Source organism: Musa acuminata, chromosome BXJ3-9 (assembly GCF_036884655.1).
Source record: "Musa acuminata AAA Group cultivar baxijiao chromosome BXJ3-9, Cavendish_Baxijiao_AAA, whole genome shotgun sequence".
Classification (NCBI taxonomy): Eukaryota; Viridiplantae; Streptophyta; class Magnoliopsida; order Zingiberales; family Musaceae; genus Musa; species Musa acuminata.
Window position 1 is genome coordinate 6,626,380 of NC_088357.1, and position 21,942 is coordinate 6,648,321.

General features: G+C 42.4%; 3 protein-coding genes and 1 long non-coding RNA gene across 12 annotated transcripts; 3 read left to right on the forward strand and 1 right to left on the reverse strand.

Moving 5' to 3' along the window:
- Nucleotides 1-1,189: 1,189 nt before the first annotated feature.
- LOC135649391 (uncharacterized) lies at nt 1,190-2,268 on the forward strand. The gene is made up of 2 exons (XR_010501253.1): nt 1,190-2,056; nt 2,167-2,268. It is a non-coding gene; the product is annotated as an uncharacterized LOC135649391 (long non-coding RNA).
- A 1,123-nt stretch (nt 2,269-3,391) lies between these two features.
- LOC135649388 (patatin-like protein 3) lies at nt 3,392-6,095 on the forward strand. 3 transcript variants are annotated; one of them, XM_065167678.1, is made up of 3 exons: nt 3,392-4,669; nt 4,834-4,937; nt 5,586-6,095. In XM_065167678.1, the coding sequence occupies exons 1-3, from the start codon at nt 3,761-3,763 to the stop codon at nt 5,764-5,766; spliced, it is 1,194 nt and encodes a 397-aa protein (XP_065023750.1). In that variant the 5' UTR covers nt 3,392-3,760; the 3' UTR covers nt 5,767-6,095. The 3 variants fall into 3 exon arrangements, with proteins under 3 accessions (XP_065023750.1, XP_065023748.1, XP_065023749.1); XM_065167676.1 differs by having other exon boundaries at nt 4,875-4,937; XM_065167677.1 differs by lacking the exon at nt 4,834-4,937.
- A 1,397-nt stretch (nt 6,096-7,492) lies between these two features.
- Nucleotides 7,493-21,851, reverse strand: LOC103974538 (actin-related protein 7-like). 6 transcript variants are annotated; one of them, XM_065167681.1, is made up of 7 exons: nt 20,957-21,851; nt 20,565-20,877; nt 13,617-13,718; nt 13,426-13,527; nt 13,241-13,312; nt 13,113-13,175; nt 12,746-13,029 (listed from the first exon to the last, which is right to left on the reverse strand). In XM_065167681.1, exons 2-7 carry the CDS (start codon nt 20,826-20,828, stop codon nt 12,967-12,969), a joined length of 666 nt encoding a protein of 221 aa, XP_065023753.1. In that variant the 5' UTR covers nt 20,829-20,877; nt 20,957-21,851; the 3' UTR covers nt 12,746-12,966. The 6 variants fall into 6 exon arrangements, 5 of the variants coding, with proteins under 5 accessions (XP_065023752.1, XP_065023756.1, XP_065023753.1 ...); XR_010501251.1 differs by having other exon boundaries at nt 12,804-13,029; nt 13,241-13,346; XM_065167680.1 differs by lacking the exons at nt 12,746-13,029; nt 13,113-13,175; nt 13,241-13,312; nt 13,426-13,527; nt 13,617-13,718 and adding exons at nt 7,493-8,008; nt 8,110-8,177; nt 8,867-9,050.
- Nucleotides 11,255-12,569, forward strand: LOC135649390 (histidinol dehydrogenase, chloroplastic-like). 2 transcript variants are annotated; one of them, XM_065167685.1, is made up of 5 exons: nt 11,255-11,545; nt 11,635-11,736; nt 11,850-11,921; nt 11,987-12,049; nt 12,133-12,549. In XM_065167685.1, the coding sequence occupies exons 1-5, from the start codon at nt 11,408-11,410 to the stop codon at nt 12,193-12,195; spliced, it is 438 nt and encodes a 145-aa protein (XP_065023757.1). In that variant the 5' UTR covers nt 11,255-11,407; the 3' UTR covers nt 12,196-12,549. The 2 variants fall into 2 exon arrangements, 1 of the variants encoding a protein (XP_065023757.1); XR_010501252.1 differs by having other exon boundaries at nt 11,405-11,545; nt 11,816-11,921; nt 12,133-12,569.
- Nucleotides 21,852-21,942: the final 91 nt, after the last annotated feature.

Genomic DNA, 21,942 nt, shown 5'->3' on the forward strand with positions numbered 1-21,942 from the left:
GCTGCACTGCATTGATTCTCCCAAAACTTCTCAGCATGCTGAAGCATTTTAGTGGCACAGCCAGGCAAATGAATATAACCAATTTCACAGGTAATCTGCATAGTGAAAGTTAGCATGGACTGTTTCCTCTGTTCATGCATTCTCCAGAGCCCACAAGTCCAAGATTTGAACACATGCAGATGATAGTAGCAAATTTTCTATACACAAGCAAATAGCAAGAAACATGGAAGGAGATCTTCTATGTTACGGTCATATTATTGATTTCTGCTCCATTTTCAGAGCTGCATTCAAGTGAAAGAGTTCTTGATGTAGCAATTCTGAAAGATCTGCTTGCTAGACTTGGCAGGCCACCTGCTCCAACCCTCCATTCAAACTTGAAACTGGTTGTTTGATTGTTGTTGCAGCATTAGATAAATGACTGGATCAAGTCAGTAAAGTATAAACTGAGTGAATATGATTAGTTCAATGCACCTGTAGATGTCAATGTTCATCACCATGAAAAATCCATAGCAATTGACTAGGCCTTTGTCTCTCTTTAAATGGAAACTGTGATCCCAATAGAGTTCTTATTTAAAGTCACAACTTGGGTTTGATGAGAGTGACTCTTATGTCCAGTTACCGATCACTTTTCTTCACAGCTAATGGATGATATTGAAGACCAGATTCTATCTAATCCATTGAAGTACTTTTGAACTTTGACTTGTGTACCATGTTCAACACATCTACTATGTTTTCTTTGTGAAAATTTGAAGTTGAACCCTTATTTAAATTTAAATTATATCTGTCATCTGTGCATTTCAATTTTTTGCAATGTGTGGCTATTCCTAAATCATCTTTTAGTCTGAAAAATAATTTATACTAATCAATTTGGATGTCTCAATAGAGACGAAAATAATAATCGAAAGGAAAGTAACCGACCACCGTACATTACGCAACGGGACGTGACATCTAATGGCGGATGGCTTGTCGTCTCCTTTCTCGACGTATGTTGAGTTGTGTGTGGCATGAGTTGCTCGCCTGACGAGATGCATCAGACTTTATCTTTCGCTGTTTCCATGGCGTTCTTGGCCGAGTGGGATTGGCAACACTACCTTCTCGACTTCGTGCATGACAACAACGGAGCTTTCAGACTGATGGCAGAAAGGACAGGCGGCTGTGGCTGTGGCTGTGGCTGTAGACATTACTCACACTGTCTACGAGAACCCTCTTCACCTCAAACCTTATCCCTCGGTATGTGGATCCTGATGAGGTAGACACTGTTCTTGCTGTCTTCCAGATTGATACTGGTTATAAATGCAGTGATCTGAAACTCGACACTGAGCATCAAAGACTGCAAACTGTTTAGGTTCATCTTCATCTGCTTCGATTGGTGGATGAGATGTGACCATGATGCCATACTTCCTTGCAGATAAATCTTTCTTACTCGACTTAGCAAGAAGAATGACTCGAGAACAAATCTGCATGTCGCCATCAACGTCAACAAGCAACGTGGGAAGGATGATAGGAGCGGGAAAAAGAATGTGGCATGATTCATCCCCTCTCCCTGCAACCTCCAATCTATGCCATGCTATTGCTCCCCTTTAAAGTTGACTTGGCGAACCTATTCATACAACACCTAAGCCCCCCCCTAGCCTTAATACATCCCATCCCATCCTTGCTTCCAATCTGTGGCTTGGCGGCTCTCATGAACGCCACCATGAGCATGTTGAGCATGGTGGAGGCGAAGCTGCCTCCAGGTTTCAGGTTCCACCCGAGGGACGACGAGCTCGTCTGCGACTACCTCGCCGCGAAGGCCGCCGGAGGCAGCACCGAGAGCAGTTCCATGATGATGGTGGATGTTGATCTCAACAAGTGTGACCCATGGGATCTTCCTGGTATGATTTCTTTCCCCCGTATAACATCATTTGCTGGTGTAGCATAGTGTTGTTTCCGCTTGATTTCACATGAACCAGCTGGTGTTTGTTCTTGAAAGCGCACAGTTTGATCCATCAAAAAGCATTCTGTAGACAATATTGAGTTTGCTGCACCCTGCCATGGCTGCCATATCCTTTAATTCGTATGATTTCTGAGAACATACAGAAATTTTTGTGTGCTTCCTTTCGTTTTTACTTCTACTAATCCCAGAAGAAGGTACATTTCTTGTTTATGTCTTTCTTATCTCTTCAGATATCTATGAGCATGGATCTCAAAGACAATGTATGATCAAACTTCTCTTACCCCATTCATGAAAATAAAACCACAAAGATACATCCGTGCCAAATACAATAATACATTTGAGTTTATCACAACCGTTTGATATCGATCAAATCACACGGATGCATCAGTGCCGTACTTTTTTGCCTTATGGTTCTTTCTACATCACATTGGTCAAACGAGTGCTATTTTGACTCCAACGCTCGATTATACTTGGGTTTTAGATTGCTTCTTAATGCTATCATATGTTGATTTTTTCCAAAGAAAGCCATTATGTTCCAAAAATCATTTAGATGATCACATATAATTGGGAATCATAAGTTCGAAGGTAAAATAGTGTCCATCTTGAATTCCAAACACAATTAATATGAGAGATCCAAATTCACATTTCTATCGCGTTAATAATTTAGCGAATAATTTCCAAGCTTGAATTGATTTCCCATGTCATACCTTCCACCAAGGAAAACACACATTTTAGAATCCACAACAGTCTATGCACAAGCAGCTATCTCGACTCCACCGTCTCCATCATGTCGATGTCGTGCTCGTAGAAATAGTCGTGGTAATGGTGACCGTGGTCGCGGTCGTCGCCAACGACGTTCGCGGCATCATCACTTGCTTTAGCACCACCGTCGGTGAAACCTTTATGAAGGATAAAGTGTAATTTATGAAGTTAATAAGGATACGATTCACGAAAATAATTTATGAAGGACAAAAAAGGTGAAACCTTTATGTGACCTATCAAGTTAATAAATTGATCCCCTTTTGTAAGTAACTATTAAAGCCATGTAATTAAAAGATATGGACAGTATTATGTTAAAAAGGTGAAACCTTTATGTGACCTATCAAGTTAATAAATTGATCCCCTTTTGTAAGTAACTATTAAAGCCATGTAATTAAAAGATATGGACAGTATTATGTTAAAAAGGTGAAACCTTTATGTGACCTATCAAGTTAATAAATTGATCCCCTTTTGTAAGTAACTATTAAAGCCATGTAATTAAAAGATATGGACAGTATTACCTCTATATTTTTCTTCCTTTTTCTGATCCCCGCGGGCCATAAAAAAAAAAGTGAAGCGTGGCGCAACCTGATTCGCCGCTGTCACTGTCTCGTCCGTCCCCGACAACGTCCTGGGATCCATGCGATCGCGTCCGATCCCCACTACCGAAGCCGTCGGTGACCGCACGCACCGAGGTCCTCCCACACGTGCAAGCCCATCTGAACTCCCCGCCGGGTACTCGCCGAATCCCCCTCCACCGACCCGACGCGACCGACGCCCCACTAGCCTTCGTCCCACTTTCCGCAGCGCATCTCCCCGCCTCCGATCTCGACCGTTTGCGGCTCATCCGACGATTGCTGCGGCTCACGTACGGGTCAGGCCCACGTTCTGCTAACGTGCTCCGCGGTCGTGACCCTGACCTGCCCGCCTTTCCCCTTGGCTATTTAAGCTGGAAGAGCAGTTCGCCGCCTTCCAAGCTCGAGTCCTCCAGTTCCGTTCCAGATAAATCCGGTTCGGTTCTTTTTCTCCGTGGGGCTCGACCGCTTCCATCACGCTCTCGGAAGGATGGCGTTCGTCGACGCCGACAAGCTCAGTTACGAGATCTTCTCCGTCCTCGAGAGCAAGTTCCTCTTCGGCCTCGACGACCCCAACAAGCTCTTCTTCCCCACTTCCTCCTACTCCTCAGCTGGCGCCTCCCCCCGGACCGCCGCAGGTGCACGAGGAAGGATCCGGATCCTGTCCATCGACGGCGGCGGCAGCCCCTCCGATGCCCTCCTCGCCGCGGTCGCCCTCGCCCGGCTCGAGTCCTCCCTCCGTCACCGTTCCGGCGACCCATCCGCCCGCGTTGCCTACATGTTCGACGTCGCGGCCGGCTCCGGCGCCGGCGGCGTCCTCGTCGCGATGCTCTTTACCAGGGACCACGACGGTCGGCCCTTGTTCTCCGCAACCGACGCCCTGCACCTCCTCCTCTCCGAGAGCCGCCGCCGCGGGCGCGGCTTCTCCTCCGGGAGGGGCCTATTCCGTGGGATGTTCCGTCGACCCGGGAGTTTCTTCCGTCGGATCTTCGGCGACGCGACGCTGAGGGACACCGTCAAGCCGGTGCTCATCCCGTGCTACGACCTCGCCAGGGGGGCGCCGTTCCTCTTCTCGCGGGCTGACGCGGTAGAGGCAGACGGGTACGACTTCCGGATGTGGGAAGTGTGCGCGGCCACGTGCGCCGACGCATCCACCGCGGCGGTCGATCTGCGGTCGGTGGACGGGCGGACGCGCGTCACCGCGGTGGGCGCCGGGGTGGCGATGGCCAACCCTGTGGCCGCGGCCATCACGCACGTCCTCCACAACAAGCCGGAGTTCCCGTTCGCGGCCGGGGTGGAAGACCTCATGGTGGTGTCTCTCGGCGCTTCCGCCCCCGCGCCAGCCGCACCGGGTGCCGCTGAGCTCGTCAGGATCGCTGGCGAGGGCTTCGCCGACATGGTACGGATTCCGGACTCCCCCATCTCCTTTCTCCCGCCCGCTGCTTTCAGTTTCTTTTCCTCTTTCTTCGAGACATTTTCTAGCCCTAACCAATTGTCGGTAGAAAACGTATCCTGACCGTACATTCTCACAATCATCTATGATCAAATATTTTGACGGTTCAGATTAACTTATCAAAAGCCGTGGCTTTTGTGATCATCGTTAGATGGATCAAGCGGTGGCGACGGCATTCGGACACCGTAGAGCAAGCAATTACCTGCGCATACAGGTAAACCTTCGACTTCCGTGAGCAAACTATACCTACTGTTGGGGTAAACAACTTTATGTCGTGGCCTCGAGATCGACGCGGCTTGTTCTGGGTCTGAATGGCGGGAATCCCCTGGGAGATTCCTCGGAATAGTAGAGGTCGTCGACCCGTTGGTCAATTTGGCCAGGGAGAGGGGTCGTCGTTTCCTCCGGGAAAGGGCTCCCCGCCTGTACGTCCGGCGAGACACGCTTCGTCTTCGTTCCTGCACACAGGTCGGGTCGGAAGCTCGGCCCGACCCCTCCGACGATCAAGTTAGTGATGTGGAGGAGAGTGCTCTCTCATTTTTTCCTTTTCTCCCGTATCTTAGAACGCGAGGGTATTTATAAGGGGTTTGAGTGTTACCGGATGCACCTGCCCACTGGGAGCAGGGTCGTATCCCTTGATGATGTCTGACATTGTTGTTGGCGTGTCGTGAGGAGGCGAGTTTGAGCGGTCGTTGATGGGCCTCGGTTGGCGTTCCAACCCATGCTGGTCAGGCGTTGTCAGCCCGTCAGAGGCGCGGGGCGTCAGCTGATGTCACGGGGGTCTTGTCATAATTATTGCCCTTATCACCTATGATAACGTGGTTATAGCCACAATCGATGGATTGTTCATGGATAGCCTCTGCAGGACACCGCATTCATGTCGGGAAATTGCACGCCAAAGACGACGAGCTCGAAGAGCTCGGTGGAGGCAACAGAACGCGTTCTGTCACAGCGACACGTGGAGTCGCTGCTCTTCAGAGGGCGAGGAAAGATCTCGGAGCGTACCAACGACGACGAGCTCGACCGATTCGCGGAGGAGCTCGTAAAGGAGGAGGAGTGGAGGAAGAAGGGCCCGATCCCGACGGTGGTGCTAAAGCAAGTGATGACGCCGCGAACGTCGTCGGCGACGACCGCGACCACGGTCACCGTTACCACGACTATTTCTACGAGCACGACATCGACATGATGGAGACGGTGGAGTCGAGATAGCTGCTTGTGCATAGACTGTTGTGGGTTCTAAAATGTGTGTTTTCCTTAGTGGAGGGTATGACATGGGAAATCAATTCAAGCTTGAAAATTGTTGGCTAAATTATTAACGCTGTAGAAATGTGAATTTGGATCTCTCATATTAATTGTGTTTGGAATTCAAGATGGACACTATTTTACCTTCGAACTTATGATTCCCAATTATATGTGATTATCTAAATGATTTTTGGAACATAATGGCTTTCTTTGGAAAAAATCAACATATGATAGCATTAAGAAGCAATCTAAAACCCAAGTATAATCGAGCGTTGGAGTCAAAATAGCACTCGTTTGACCAATGTGATGTAGTTGCATTATTGAAGGGTTTAACCTCTGAACTACAATGAGGCTGACTTCTCACTCGAGTTGATGATGAACACATCACTGAGAGTGAAGTGACAAGACTGGTGCAACTCTAGGTTTGGCAAGACGAGCCACGGCCCACTGCATGAGCGCCAAGGAGTTGCTGGCATCTGGAAAGTAGTAGTAACCTTATGCTAAAATAAAGATTCAGTCAGACAATGCTATTACTGTGGGTTAACCTCTTAAAAGAGGTGAAGACAGTGCTATTACTCCCATTGTTAACACAGCTCATGATATGTAATAAAGAATGATGCACATATAACAATGGGAGTTTGCTCGAGAACATTCTTGGTAATTACTTTCTTAACTATATATATATAATGATGTGCAGATGACAATGGGAGGTTGCTGAAGAACTTTCTTGGTAACTTACCTTGAGTCAACTCTGGTCTCTAAGATTCCACAGCTGATACCCACAAGAGTAAGACAAATCTATTTGTGTGATCCAATGCACAAGAAAGGATCTGTACCTCAAATTGTTGGTTTTGTTTCTTCCTATGCTGTGGTAGCATCTCTGGGGATTTGCACTATTGTCCTTGGATGTGTAGTTTAACAGCTTAAGATTTAGTGCCAAAGGCAGGGATAGGGATGAATGCAACCCTTGTCAGTCCCTTCCATAGTGGCTAATCAGAACACTAGTCATTGTTAGATTTTTGATGTTTTTTACATAATAAGTGTCATATTTTAGCAGTGTCCTGTACAATTGTCTTCTTTGTCTTCATATACAGACACATTTATTTATGACAAAAAAAATACTTTTAGTCTGTCCCTAGTCAATCTGGTGTCAAGATAGGGGTTAGAAGTTCAAGTCCTACTGTAAGAATCTAGCATGCATATTATATAATGTTTGAACGGAAGGAATAAATAAATAAAAAATAATCAAGTTCATTTCTAATTTTCTTTAAGAACTTGTACATGGCAATGAGAATTCATAATACCCCAACTATTTGGAGGTCAAAAGCTTTATACAAAACAATACACCACTGATTTCTGCTTTAAAAAATAAGAGCATCAATGCATCATCCAAGAGTACAATAACGACAACAAAAATCATAAAGATCCATGTTCCATTGATTAACAGTAACCTAACACAACCCTTCATCTTTATCTTTTTCATTACGATCTTGGGAATTAAATCAACAAGAATAAACAAGCCAACAAAAATGCATCATCCAACAGTATGCAGATTAAATCAACAAAAATCAATGTGCAAACATAATACCTAGTCCATGCTAAATATTTGAGCATGTAACCCATTCCGGGTGATTAGTAGAATGTTGTACACTCGTTCAGTCTCATAAGAGCAAGCCAAATCTTGAATGAGCTTTACCTTTTGGCACACACTCATTTCCCATAAGATATTTTACCTGAAAGGAGGATATCTGCTTAAGAGAATCAGATGCTTGTCTCTACTTTCTAGAATTGCCAAAGTAATTGCGAAAACATAAGTGCTACAAATAGAATGATCTTGATTAGCACGTATGCGGATTAGTAGATAGCAGCCTATACTATGCTGGCAATTTACAACTAGAAGCACTTCTTGTGAACAATTGCCGGTCCCGTCTTATCATAATCTCCCTTGGTGACATGCTGGTTTTGAGGGAAAACAACTTTAGCCAATATAGCACCACCCATCCAGGCTGAATTCTTGGATAAGTTCTCTGGCATGTATTCTGGTGGCTGAAAGAACAACAAAGGATTAGAAGAAGGTAGTCTGTCATGGAATTTTAAAATTTTGCCTCATTAAAGGTGGAAACAGAGAACAAAGGTGTAGCAGATACCTTAATAAGTGATGGTCGAATGGATGAAGAGCATAGATTAGCTTCCTTTTGGAACCGCTCTTCAAAACCTGAGGAAGTAAACATGTTAGCCTTTGTTCATTCCGAGGCAACTGGGCTTTATGATCACATGATAATTGGAGCATAAGAACCCTGACTGCAAGATAACACTCATAGGGCACTGCATGTTGCATTGGTAATGTTAGAGCTACAACTTCAGTATCAGTTCTCAAGTATAAAGAAAGGATGATGTAGAACATTTTAATTTATTTCTCATTTGAATAAATTACACTAGTTTAAGGGTTACTTTTTTATTTTTCTTTCTTCTTATAATTGAGGAGTCTATAAAAAGAGGGAAAGAGATGATAATGAAAATCATACTATCATAGATAGATTGAATGAATTGAAATTCTTTTCCCATATTATACATGTCGTGTCAAGCCACATTACTTTCACTGATGATATGATTAGGGTCACCCATGTACAAATAATTATTCTATTTGTAGTGCTTCTTGTGTCAAGACTAGAAGCTCCGAAAATGTAAGAACAAAAAAGAAGATTAAAAATGTTCTTCTAATTTTCATTCTTCAATTATGTAGAATCGAGCATTTTGCAAGAATGAACAAAGAGAAATTTAACTTGCAATATGCATGGTACATTTATTGGACAAGTTATCCGAAAATCTATTATTACACCAATACTACTATCATGAGAAAAAAAAATTCCGAAAATAGAACATCCAAAGAGTACAAATTCATACCAGACATAGATGCTGTACCACCACAAAGCATGGTATTTTCAAGTAGTTGACGTAGGTTCTCAGAAGAAACGCTTGAGATGCTGTGAACCAGCTGCTCAACTATCCCATACTCCTCTAAGCCCAAAATTGATGGTTGAAATAGAGCTTCCCCAACAATATAGCCCTCCCGTCCAATAGTTATAGTCTGCAAATAACTTTGTGAAAAACAACTTTAATGGAGAGAGACATTTATAGACAGGAGTATATGTACCTGTGCATACCATGCAACACATGACAAACACTACATGTGAAAACATAATCCTAAGGTGGGACGGAGAGAAAAGGGAGATAGTGAAGAAGATGAACTTAAGATGCAGATTCATGACAGTAAGATTGGAGATCAGCTAACAACAAACCTGACCATCAGGAAGGGTGTGCGTCTCTTTAGGCCATGTTCTTTGGGTCTCTTCAAAGGCAACTTGATCTTCTGCACACCGTGCATATTGCTCCTTCAACTTCTCAACCTCAGAAATGTCGATGTTCATTAAGGGATTGGATTTGCGAAGTTCTTGTGTTAGTAAGTTAGTCAAATCAATTCCCCCAATTTGAAACCTTTTTGAGGCTATGTGCTGAACAGCACCTTCACAAACTGGTCAAAATCAGATGGAACATGTCAAAATAACTTTTGACATGTGTACAGTTCTGTATAAATAATTAATCAACTCCAGTAGATAGGCAGAACTATAAGATCTTATAAGCACAAACCACCCATCAAGTCTAGCAAGAAGTCTTAAGATGTTTAATATGTAAAAAAAAAATATAAAGAGTTGCTGCATCAGCTTAAAAGTGAGGAATCTATAACAAGACTTCCAAACTCTACTCAGCCATTTAAGAGGCCTCACTACAAAAATACCTAATGTATTTCAAGATTGAAAAGAAATAAAGAGGGAAAAACATTTCAGTCTTCTCCAGTTATCATTTCATGTGTATTGAGAAGTTAGGCCAAGATTGAAAAGACCCCACCAATGCTGGATATGGGATGGGCAATATGCAGATTTATCCATGCAAAGCGAGTAGTTCCATGATCTAAATCATAACACGCATGTTGGAATGGAGTAGGCACAGCACTGAACAAATGTCCACTCTAACAGTCTCTAAAGTGTTATAAAGAAGGAAACACATCTTTCTATAAATTGTTACTTCAAATCAAGTTATCCCAGCGGAAAAGACATGTCCAGTAATAGTTTGAGATCAACCTATATGATGATAAATTTTGGAACACTGGGTATTGAAACTTCTTTGCTAAGACGATTTAGTCAATACAAACATCAATTAGCTAGAATCATTTTTCAAGTAGATAAATTATAACTACATTAATAAATTCATTAGAAGGTTAATTTAAACCAGGAAATGCTCCTAAGAATGGCCAATGCATGGAAGGCTCACATGTTCCTATATCTGAAACACGTTGGATTGATTATCAAAAGAATGGTTCGGAGTAGAGCAATGGCTAAAAAATTATCTCCTCATTTCATTGTTCTGACATCAGTTTACTACACAATGAACCTTCATCAACTCCGAACCATTCTTTTGATGTGATGCCAATAAGATTATAACCATTCTTTTGATGTGATGCCAATAAGATTATAACCTACACAATGAAGGTTAGTTATAATCTTATTGGCATGAGAGGGACTGAGCCTGAGAGGGACTCCGGTGTCCATTGTCCTAAAAAGACTGAGCCTGCAGTGATCCACAGAAGTTACTAGACAATTTTAGCAAAGAATTTATTGTCCTCAACAAATTTTAACTGTAAACGATGCTTTCCAACAGATGAGTTTCAATTGATTGGAGGACTGTGTGATAATACCAATATGCTCCAAGGAGAGTAATACAGAACTTCTTTCTCTAACATGTTGAAACAATGGTTATAACCATAACAAATTACCAGCATTCTCAATGAGACCCTCCCACCTTTCCGCATCCTTGACGTTGATGATCAAATGCTCAGGAGCATACAAGTTCGAGAAGGAAATTGCCTGCAAAATACAATGCTTTTTGGTTCTTTCACAAGCAAACAAAAGGAGCTAGAACTACACAATTTAGCAATCCAGTGTAAACTGATGCTTCTGCTGTAAATAAACCACAGCCCAGAGCATAGAGCACAATATTGTATACAGATCCAGCGGATTGCCAGGACTTTGGTATTAAGCTAAATATGCTCAGGCCCATATTTCCAATCACTTCAGATGATAAGGTCAATACTAATAGCTTCAATATAATACCAAACACTTCAGCAATGTCCTTGAAACTTCAACTGCACCTAGAAATTTCAGTTCAAGGGGTTTAGCATAATCATTGTGGTTAGTTATCTGTTATTGTGCCGTTAAGTTTCTTAAGAGATTTCAGGATCTTTTTTATTAGAGACCATGTCAATATCAGACTTTGTAAAAAGTTGTGGGAAATTGCTCTCATTAGCAATGTGGTTGTATTAGTCATATCTTTAGTTAAAGAAAACTTGTATTTTTGTTGTCATCTATTTGTACTTGCTTCAACCAATACATGTTAATGTTTGTGTATTGTTGTGTGATTGTTAAGCTTGATCCAGCTGTAAGGAAAGCATTTGATGTGGCATATGCCAATATTTATGCATTTCATGATGCTCAAAGGGTTCCTGAGAAGGATATTGAGAATATGACAGTAAGCAAATGACTTGTAGTATTCTTTATTTTGTCACCAAGTTTTTCTTGCTCTCATTAACTGGTTTTGGATGTAATGATTATGCATAGGGAGTTCGGTGCAAAAGGATAGCAAGGTGCATCGGCGCTGTAGGGCTTTATGTTCCAGGGGGTACTGCAGTTTTACCCTCAACTGCTCTCATGCTTTCAGTGGTATGCTCATCTATTCCTAGGGATGGCTGTGGCGGTTCAGTCATGGTATTGTTGAGTTTTGATGCATGATGGTGAACAGATATGGTTGACTTTTGATTTCTTCCGTGCACCAGCCCGCACATATTGCCGGGTGCAAAACTATTGTTCTTGCAACTCCGCCAAGTCGTGATGGTAGCATTTGCAAGGTAGCCTTCTACAAGAACCTTGGCCCCACATTGAGATGAAGTTGAATTCGTTATTTTTGCTGCAGGAAGTACTTTATTGTGCCAAGAAAGCCGGTGTAACTCACATTCTAAAAGCTGGGGGAGCTCAGGTTCAAGGATTTTGAGCACCCTTTTTTGCTCTGCAAATGGCTTTTCTTGTGCGTTGACTAATTTCTATCTGTTATATCTTCAGGCAGTCTCAGCAATGGCTTGGGGAACTCCATCTTGCCCAAAGGTACAAAATTCCAGTATGTAGTGGGGGTTACTTTATGAATTATTTTCTTTTATATGTTTGAGGAACATATACCAAAAGCAGCTGGTTGTCTTGTAAAATTAGTGACTGTAAATTCTAGGATTACTGGGCTTATGTTATTACAGCTTATCTTCTATTATTCTGTAATCTTCCATGTGAGTACTTTTTTGCATCAAAGAGCAAACACTTCTTGTTGCATTCTTTGTATTTGTTAGGTGCACAATGCATAAATATTTCTTAATGAGCTCATTTTCCAGTATCTCTTTCGGTCATTGTGAGCTTCTTTTCATTTTGAATAAAAACTTTGTTGTGGGGCCTTCCATTATCTAACCATCATCTGCAATTACTCCAAATCCAAATGTCTGGTTTTGAATGAAACCAAAGACAGCTGTCAGTACTTATTCTACCAGCACATTTAATCAACGTCAAATAAGGAGATTTTGATGGATAGTTATTGCACCATCAACAGGGAGGTTATATAAACCATCAAAATGAAAAGAAGCTCACAATGAAAGAGATACTGGAAATTGAGCTCATTAAGAAATATTTATGCATTGTGCACCTAACAAATACAAAGAATGCAACAAGAAGTGTTTGCTCTTTGATGCAAAAAAGTACTCACATGGAAGATTACAGAATAATAGAAGATAAGCTGTAATAACATAAGCCCAGTAATCCTAGAATTTACAGTCACTAATTTTACAAGACAACCAGCTGCTTTTGGTATATTTTCCTCAAACATATAAAAGAAAATAATTCATAAAGTAACCCCCACTACATACTGGAATTTTGTACCTTTGGGCAAGATGGAGTTCCCCAAGCCATTGCTGAGACTGCCTGAAGATATAACAGATAGAAATTAGTCAACGCACAAGAAAAGCCATTTGCAGAGCAAAAAAGGGTGCTCAAAATCCTTGAACCTGAGCTCCCCCAGCTTTTAGAATGTGAGTTACACCGGCTTTCTTGGCACAATAAAGTACTTCCTGCAGCAAAAATAACGAATTCAACTTCATCTCAATGTGGGGCCAAGGTTCTTGTAGAAGGCTACCTTGCAAATGCTACCATCACGACTTGGCGGAGTTGCAAGAACAATAGTTTTGCACCCGGCAATATGTGTGGGCTGGTGCACGGAAGAAATCAAAAGTCAACCATATCTGTTCACCATCATGCATCAAAACTCAACAATACCATGACTGAACCGCCACAGCCATCCCTAGGAATAGATTAGCATACCACTGAAAGCATGAGAGCAGTTGAGGGTAAAACTGCAGTACCCCCTGGAACATAAAGCCCTACAGCGCCGATGCACCTTGCTATCCTTTTGCACCGAACTCCCTATGCATAATCATTACATCCAAAACCAGTTAATGAGAGCAAGAAAAACTTGGTGACAAAATAAAGAATACTACAAGTCATTTGCTTACTGTCATATTCTCAATATCCTTCTCAGGAACCCTTTGAGCATCATGAAATGCATAAATATTGGCATATGCCACATCAAATGCTTTCCTTACAGCTGGATCAAGCTTAACAATCACACAACAATACACAAACATTAACATGTATTGGTTGAAGCAAGTACAAATAGATGACAACAAAAATACAAGTTTTCTTTAACTAAAGATATGACTAATACAACCACATTGCTAATGAGAGCAATTTCCCACAACTTTTTACAAAGTCTGATATTGACATGGTCTCTAATAAAAAAGATCCTGAAATCTCTTAAGAAACTTAACGGCACAATAACAGATAACTAACCACAATGATTATGCTAAACCCCTTGAACTGAAATTTCTAGGTGCAGTTGAAGTTTCAAGGACATTGCTGAAGTGTTTGGTATTATATTGAAGCTATTAGTATTGACCTTATCATCTGAAGTGATTGGAAATATGGGCCTGAGCATATTTAGCTTAATACCAAAGTCCTGGCAATCCGCTGGATCTGTATACAATATTGTGCTCTATGCTCTGGGCTGTGGTTTATTTACAGCAGAAGCATCAGTTTACACTGGATTGCTAAATTGTGTAGTTCTAGCTCCTTTTGTTTGCTTGTGAAAGAACCAAAAAACATTGTATTTTGCAGGCAATTTCCTTCTCGAACTTGTATGCTCCTGAGCATTTGATCATCAACGTCAAGGATGCGGAAAGGTGGGAGGGTCTCATTGAGAATGCTGGTAATTTGTTATGGTTATAACCATTGTTTCAACATGTTAGAGAAAGAAGTTCTGTATTACTCTCTTTGGAGCATATTGGTATTATCACACAGTCCTCCAATCAATTGAAACTCATCTGTTGGAAAGCATCGTTTACAGTTAAAATTTGTTGAGGACAATAAATTCTTTGCTAAAATTGTCTAGTAACTTCTGTGGATCACTGCAGGCTCAGTCTTTTTAGGACAATGGACACCGGAGTCCCTCTCAGGCTCAGTCCCTCTCATGCCAATAAGATTATAACTAACCTTCATTGTGTAGGTTATAATCTTATTGGCATCACATCAAAAGAATGGTTATAATCTTATTGGCATCACATCAAAAGAATGGTTCGGAGTTGATGAAGGTTCATTGTGTAGTAAACTGATGTCAGAACAATGAAATGAGGAGATAATTTTTTAGCCATTGCTCTACTCCGAACCATTCTTTTGATAATCATTCCAACGTGTTTCAGATATAGGAACATGTGAGCCTTCCATGCATTGGCCATTCTTAGGAGCATTTCCTGGTTTAAATTAACCTTCTAATGAATTTATTAATGTAGTTATAATTTATCTACTTGAAAAATGATTCTAGCTAATTGATGTTTGTATTGACTAAATCGTCTTAGCGAAGAAGTTTCAATACCCAGTGTTCCAAAATTTATCATCATATAGGTTGATCTCAAACTATTACTGGACATGTCTTTTCCGCTGGGATAACTTGATCTGAAGTAACAATTTATAGAAAGATGTGTTTCCTTCTTTATAACACTTTAGAGACTGTTAGAGTGGACATTTGGTCAGTGCTGTGCCTACTCCATTCCAACATGCGTGTTATGATTTAGATCATGGAACTACTCGCTTTGCATGGATAAATCTGCATATTGCCCATCCCATATCCAGCATTGGTGGGGTCTTTTCAATCTTGGCCTAACTTCTCAATACACATGAAATGATTACTGGAGAAGACTGAAATGTTTTTCCCTCTTTATTTCTTTTCAATCTTGAAATACATTAGGTATTTCTTTTCCCACTCCCCCACACAACCTTGAGCCATAAACCCTACTTCGTGCGTAGCCGCCACCTCCTCCGCCGCTGCATAGGACTGACGCTTCCTCTGTCGCCGAAGGACGGATCCGAAGGCCTAGGTTTCATGTGCAATTCCCTCCGCAGCCGCTGCTTTCATGTGCAGCTCCTTCCATCGTCGAGGAAGAGGACTGTAGCTTCCTCCGCCACCGACGAACACATCTGAAGCTTCCTCTGCCCACGACGTCACCGTCTGCAGCTTCCACTAGCATCGTCCATAGCTTCCTCCGTTGCTGCCATCACCGTCATTCAAAAGTTCCTCCATCACCTCCATCCTCTCCTTTCCCACTTTTTACTGTCAGTATCTTTTCTCTCCTTTAACTACTGTTAACAGTTTATTAAATACCGTTAACAGTAGATTGTTAACCATTGTTATCATATAATAGTCCTTATTTAGATTTTTAGCATTACTAATCTCTATTTATTTAGAAATATTATTCAGTGATTTAAAAAGCGCTAGGCGCCAAAAGGCGCCAAGGTCCACAAACGCCCGAGGCGCTAGGCGCTCGCCCGAGCGAAGCGAGGCGCTAAATTATAAAAATATATAATATAATTATTTAAAATTATCTAAATTATAAAAATATATAATATAATTATAACAATAATTTCAAATAAATAAAAATTAACAACATTAAAATCAAAATAATATATTATTAATCTATTAACAAAAAATTAATCATTTTAAAATTCAAATAAACTTAATATTAAGAGTATACTGAGCCTGATGGAGAAACGAGGAAGTAGCGGCGAGCGGCGGCGGCAACAGCAGCGGCGAGCGACGGCAGCGGCAGCGGGAAAGGGAAAGGGAGCGGAAGGCGCGAGCAGCGGGAGGCCTCGAGGGAGGCGCGAGCAGCGGGAAGGCTCACAGGAGGGCTCGCAGGAGGCAAGAGGGCTCGTGGGAGGCGCGAGCAGCGGGAGGGCTCGCGGGAGGCGTGAGCAGCGAGAAGGCTCGCGGGAGGGCTCGCAGGAGACGCGAGCAGCGAGAGGGCTCGCGGGAGGCACGAGCAGCGAGAGGGCTCGCAGGAGGCGCGAGCAGCGGGAAGGCTCGCGAGAGGGCTCGCAGGAGGCGCGAGCAGCGGGAAGGCTCGCGGGAGGGCTCGCGGGAGGCGCGAGCAGCGGCAGCGAGCGACGAGATCGCGATCGGGATCGAGAGCGGCAGCGGCAGCAGGTTAGTGTTGGGTTAGGGTTAGGGTTGGGGTTATATCGGTTTAGTTGGTTCGATTGAACCAACTAACAACCGAACCAGGACCGAACCAGACCTAAAATTCTGGTTCGGTCGCCTTGGTTTACCCAAGCGCTCGCCCGAAGCGCCCAGCGCCTGGGCTCGGGCGAGCGCCCAGGCGGCGCCTGTTTGAAGCGCGCTGCCTGGGACATTAGCGAGGCGCTCGGGCCTCGCCTCGCCTCGCCCGAGCGCTTATGCGAGCGCCCGAGCGCCTTTTGCAATCACTGCTGTTATTAGAGTTTTAGGATTAATGATAAGTGTACAAAGCAATTCAAAAGATTTATCAAAAAATTCAAGAAAGGATCCTGCTTAGAAATACAATTATCTAAATGATTCTTTTAATTTAATATCATATTTATATTTATATAATCATATTTGTCAATTATATTATATAATTTTTATATTTTAATGTTTCAGAACCCCTTGCTTTGCTTGGGTGGGTGTTTAGGAGAGCGCCTAGCGCCTCAAGCATTTTTAGGCCCTGACGCCTTTTAGCAACTAGCACTTTTTAAATCACTAGCTCTATCATTAGTTATTTGCAGGCTATAAACTAACAGTTTTCCACAAATCTAGCAAGTGATAGTAGTTGGTAGACTAGTTTGAGAGGGATAATGTGGCAAACAAAAAAGATCAAAAGGGATAAATGCTTTTTAGTGAGCGATTGGTAGTTCGTAAATGACCGATGAAAAATTGTATCCATCGAGCCCACAAAGCAGCCAACAAACTTGCAGTGTTTATGATAGTTCTATGAGACTCATCCTTTTGCCTTTGGCCTAGCTGTGATGAGAAATTGCCATGGACGGATCAAAAATAGTCATTCGCCAGAAATCGCCAACATGCGCTAAACAGCATGCAGGTGGCAAAAGATGGCATATCTAACAACCAAGGTAGCAATGATGCTTCGAGGTCATGAAGATGTGAAGATGGGCCAGGATTTTGGGTAGATAAGCATATGGGACAATGGAGGGAAGAGGATAGCTCACAGGTTAAGTGCATTGTGAACACAAACTCATTCTTTGTAGTTGAACCCATTAAATACAACATCAAATCCATTTAAGCCTCATCGGTTTGACTTACTAGAATAATTAAGTCGATGGTGCATCAATCTCATCAAAGTCGATGGATTTTGAGTAAGCGACAGACTGTCCTAGAGCTGTGCTTCGTCCGGGTGTGACTCGAGAGCGGGTGGACGAAAGTCGATTGCTAAAGGAGCGAACACAAACAAAGGTGGCAAAGGCCCTGCGATGTGCTGATAGATGGCACACATGGAGAGATCACAGTCCAAGTTTCTCTTGCGATGTGCTGCGATGTGAGGGGACTTAATCATACAAAGGTATGATTGGAGCAACTGGAGAGTTGGACTGCTCCAGAGCTCATATTCGCTTAAGGGAGCCTGACAAGTCAGAGGACAAGGCCGAGTAAGTGAACGTTGCTACCAAGGAAGCTAAGAAAAACAGAATCAGCATAAGCCCTACAATATAATGGCGGAGGCCATACATGGGAGTTGCAGTCTGTCTATCCATCGAACAAGAGGAACTATTTAGAGAACACAAAGGTGTTGAAACAAGTGCTCGAAAGGGGCGAGAAAGCGACGATGAGTCTAAAGGGACTCAACTACCCAAAACCAAGAGTCGATTAGAATGGAGGTGGACTCGGAAGAGTGCCACAACGCCGCATAGGCGGATCTACCGATCACAAAGAAAGGGATATAGATGCGAGACAACGGATAGTAGTGTCATGGTACCATAAAGGCAGGACTTCTGTGGAGTCATCGATCACTTGCTCTCAGGGAGAGAGAGCATTGGTCGTGGAAGGGGCCAAGGAGGTAGAGAATGCAGAGGCAAACTCCAAGTACCGAGATAAGACAGAAGGGCAGAGGCTAAGGAATTTCGTAAGACCGGTGTCAACGAGCTTCTTATAAAGATAGCCGAAAGCAAAGAACTTCGAGTCGATACGAGAGACCAAAGAACGAAGTAGGCAATACGCAATGTTGTGCCTTTGTTACTCAAAGGAGTAGGTGACAGAAATGATGAAGAAGGCGTTACAATCCCAGAGGTGACCAAAACTATTAGAGACTTACTCTAAGTCGGGACAAAAATTTTATTCTTTTTAGGCAAAACTTCTTGCATTCCAGAAGTTCGATAGCAATGAGACGACGAATTATAATAGCTAATTCAACGCAATGAATGGAAACACTTCGAGTGCTTCGAAAGTGTGAGCAAAGAGCAGATGAAGGCTAGTAACCAGCTCGATGTATGAAGTACAACCTTTGAGGAGGTATTCGAAGTCGAGTAACATTTGTCGTCTCAACCTTTAAGAAATTGGGCGAAATCGAATACCACAATTCTCTGATTTATCCAGTATAAGAGCTTTGCACAAGTTCAAAGACCCTTCGAAGGAACCTAATAGAAGACAATAGTTGACAAATCCTCACCAATGGTGATCGATATTACTAAGAGTAGAATGTCCGCTTCATTTTTCAATAGAATGTCAATCTAAAATGGAAGTGATGCAAACATACTTGAAAGCGACAACTAAATGAAAGAAAAATCGATGGACAAATTATATGGAGGAAGGGCCCCCAAAACTTCAAAGTTTGTCAGGCAATACTCATTAAAGCTCTAACAGGCATCCACTCAATTCAAGCGACATGAGGCGTTTGAAAAACTAGCGCATAAGATGGAAAGTCCTTTCCCTCGTTTGAAGGATCCGTAGGAACCAACAAAGATCAGCATAACTCAGTTAACCCAACACCAGAGTCAAAGTAATTGGCAAGTTGAAGCAGCATGACGGATAAAAGTTCAAATACTCAACAATAGCGCCGAAGAGCAGTTGGGAGCTAAAGGCGCGTTGCAATTAGAGCAGAAGATTGAAGACTCAGCAAATATGCAGTGTCTGCAAACGCTTCGACGAGGACATCGAAGGAATAAGTTGGGGAGATTGTCACGGACAAAGCTATAAATGAGGTGTTAGATATAATACTCATGTATGTCCATGTCTTTTGATTTTTTTTATACTTTGCACAGCATGTAGAGGGCTAGCAGTAGGCTTAGCAACCTCATTTTGTTTAGTCTATAGTGGACTATCGGACCATTTGTTGTGTGACTGTTCAAAGTTTGCGAAGTCTATATTTGTAATTTACATTGGCTATCATGTGTTTGTTGAAATAATTACTTGTGGATGCCGAGTGGAATGTTTTCTCTATCCCATCATCTCTTTTGTAGGTCCTTAAGGGACCATATAAGGTTTCGGAGAGGTTGACCCTTGGCATATGAACACGCAAGGGTACGACTTAAGCAAAACAGAGGCGGACAAGGATAACCCTAAATAAATAAGAAGAAAAACTGAATCAAACAATAAGACCCCGTTGAATGGACTTAAGGAACAGTGAATTGGACCAAACCGTCCAAAAAAATAGACAACCCAAGTGTCAGTTCAAGCTTGGACTAACAAATACCCACTGCTACATACCGATCCCATCAAAATTCTAGTCCTTTAAATGTAATATGAAGAACCGCCAAAGCCCCAGGCCATTGATCGGACCAATATATCACTAGTCGGGCCACAAATGTAACGTAAATCCGTTTAGAACCATGGGAAATTGTTAATCATTAAAAGAACAGAAAAAATACTAATAGAGAATATTCATCTTCCCATCGTATAAAAGAATAGCCCGATTGATCATCCAACATAATAATAAACGAACCCTGAAAGAAAAGTTAAGAACAAAGAGATGAACATCTGCGATAGACAACACGTGTATCTAAAAGAAATCAAGGAATAAAGAGCGACGTCTGGAGAAAGGAGGCAATGCAAATAAAGATGTAAAATTGGAGGAAGATGAAGAGGGAAGGCGGTGATGGGAACCGACTTCGAGAGAGGAGGTCGGCCGAGAAAGTCCGCCGCCGGGAGAGAGCGTGTGCCAGTCGCAGTTTTTGAAGCCGCGACAATAGTGGAGCAGCTCAGATGCGGAACCGATGACGACGAGCTCTACCGGAGCGGTGGCGACGGAGGGGAATCCTGAAGCACTTCGGACTCGGGAGGATGAGGGTTGTGTGGGTCGGGTCTGGTTTCTTTTTGCTTCCATTTGTTTGTTGTCGAGCGTGACCGCCCGATGCAACCACGAGATCTCCATGTTGTGTGGCCAGGATTTCAGTTACCGGATGTGCAGCATCACTTACAACCTGTATAAAGCTGAGGATTAGTACTCTTTTTCCCCAAAACACGAACACGTTTTTAATGTCAACATCATGCCATACTCACGTTGCTTCTGCACTCGTATGAGAAGTAGTAAAAGGGTCTGCTACCAACCTGCCGAATAACTGTAACAAAAGAGCGACAGCCATTTGGTGAAATCAAATTTTTGGAAATTAGTTTTGTCATTAAATTTTACCTTTGCACTTCGATGCTCACAATGTACCAATACCATACTGCAAACACGTAACTCGTCACAGTCTTTAGATATATCAAAAAGTGCTAGCGAAAGTGAACAGGATTGCAATTCACGATTGATCACGAGGAGAATTCATCACTTCTATTTTGTAGGTTAAAATGCAAATCAACACTAAATGTAACAATAGTATGTTAAAAGCAAACACATTCCGCAGTGATACTGAATGCCAACACTGATCAAACTGTGTCACAGGGCATACATAGGCTACTGTGATTCATAATTTAAGCTGAATCTTCGTAAACATGCTTCGGTTACCTTCCACACAAGCCATGATTCTGAATACATAGCAGCTAGTTCATTTTATGGTGGCACGATCATCCACTACCGATCTCTACAAGCATATCTCCGGCCTGTATAATTCAGATAGAAGATCAGTAAAAACCAGAATGATTACACCAACCAGATCATGCTGGTGTGTCCAATCAATTTATGGCTGGTAGATACGGAAAAATATATAAAATCCAGGAGACCAAAGTGTCTTTTAGAACATCTACATTAAACAGCCTAACATAGACATACTTAAAGATCAGAGTTGGTGATCAAAGTTGTACCACCTGAAAATCCAAGACTACAAATATAAAAGTAACACATGACAGCAAGCAGTCCAAGGGGTTTCTTTAAAGTATCCAAAGATGCAAGTTCATGGCAAGGTTAAACTCACTGAAACACATACAACCTCTCAGAAAATTTTATTAGTCTATAATAGTCTAAAGTAGAAGAAAATTTCAAAGGAGCAGGCCTTTTGTACTTTTAGAAATGCCTATATGACCAAGAACTCCTTACAAGAGTCTTGTCT

Excerpts from the sequence above, each read along its gene's own strand:
- LOC135649390 (XM_065167685.1), top strand. The coding sequence starts at position 11,408 with ATGTTAATGTTTGTGTATTGTTGTGTGATTGTTAAGCTTGATCCAGCT. Across the intron at positions 11,922-11,986 it reads GTGATGGTAGCATTTGCAAG|GAAGTACTTTATTGTGCCAA; the intron begins GTAGCCTTCTAC and ends TTTTTGCTGCAG. Across the intron at positions 12,050-12,132 it reads TAAAAGCTGGGGGAGCTCAG|GCAGTCTCAGCAATGGCTTG; the intron begins GTTCAAGGATTT and ends TTATATCTTCAG.
- LOC103974538 (XM_065167680.1), bottom strand. The coding sequence starts at position 20,828 with ATGGAGATCTCGTGGTTGCATCGGGCGGTCACGCTCGACAACAAACAA. Across the intron at positions 8,178-8,866 it reads TGGTACAGCATCTATGTCTG|GTTTTGAAGAGCGGTTCCAA; the intron begins GTATGAATTTGT and ends TTACTTCCTCAG. Across the intron at positions 8,009-8,109 it reads TTCGACCATCACTTATTAAG|CCACCAGAATACATGCCAGA; the intron begins GTATCTGCTACA and ends TTGTTCTTTCAG.
- LOC135649388 (XM_065167676.1), top strand. The coding sequence starts at position 3,761 with ATGGCGTTCGTCGACGCCGACAAGCTCAGTTACGAGATCTTCTCCGTC. Across the intron at positions 4,670-4,874 it reads GCGAGGGCTTCGCCGACATG|ATGGATCAAGCGGTGGCGAC; the intron begins GTACGGATTCCG and ends GATCATCGTTAG. Across the intron at positions 4,938-5,585 it reads GCAATTACCTGCGCATACAG|GACACCGCATTCATGTCGGG; the intron begins GTAAACCTTCGA and ends TAGCCTCTGCAG.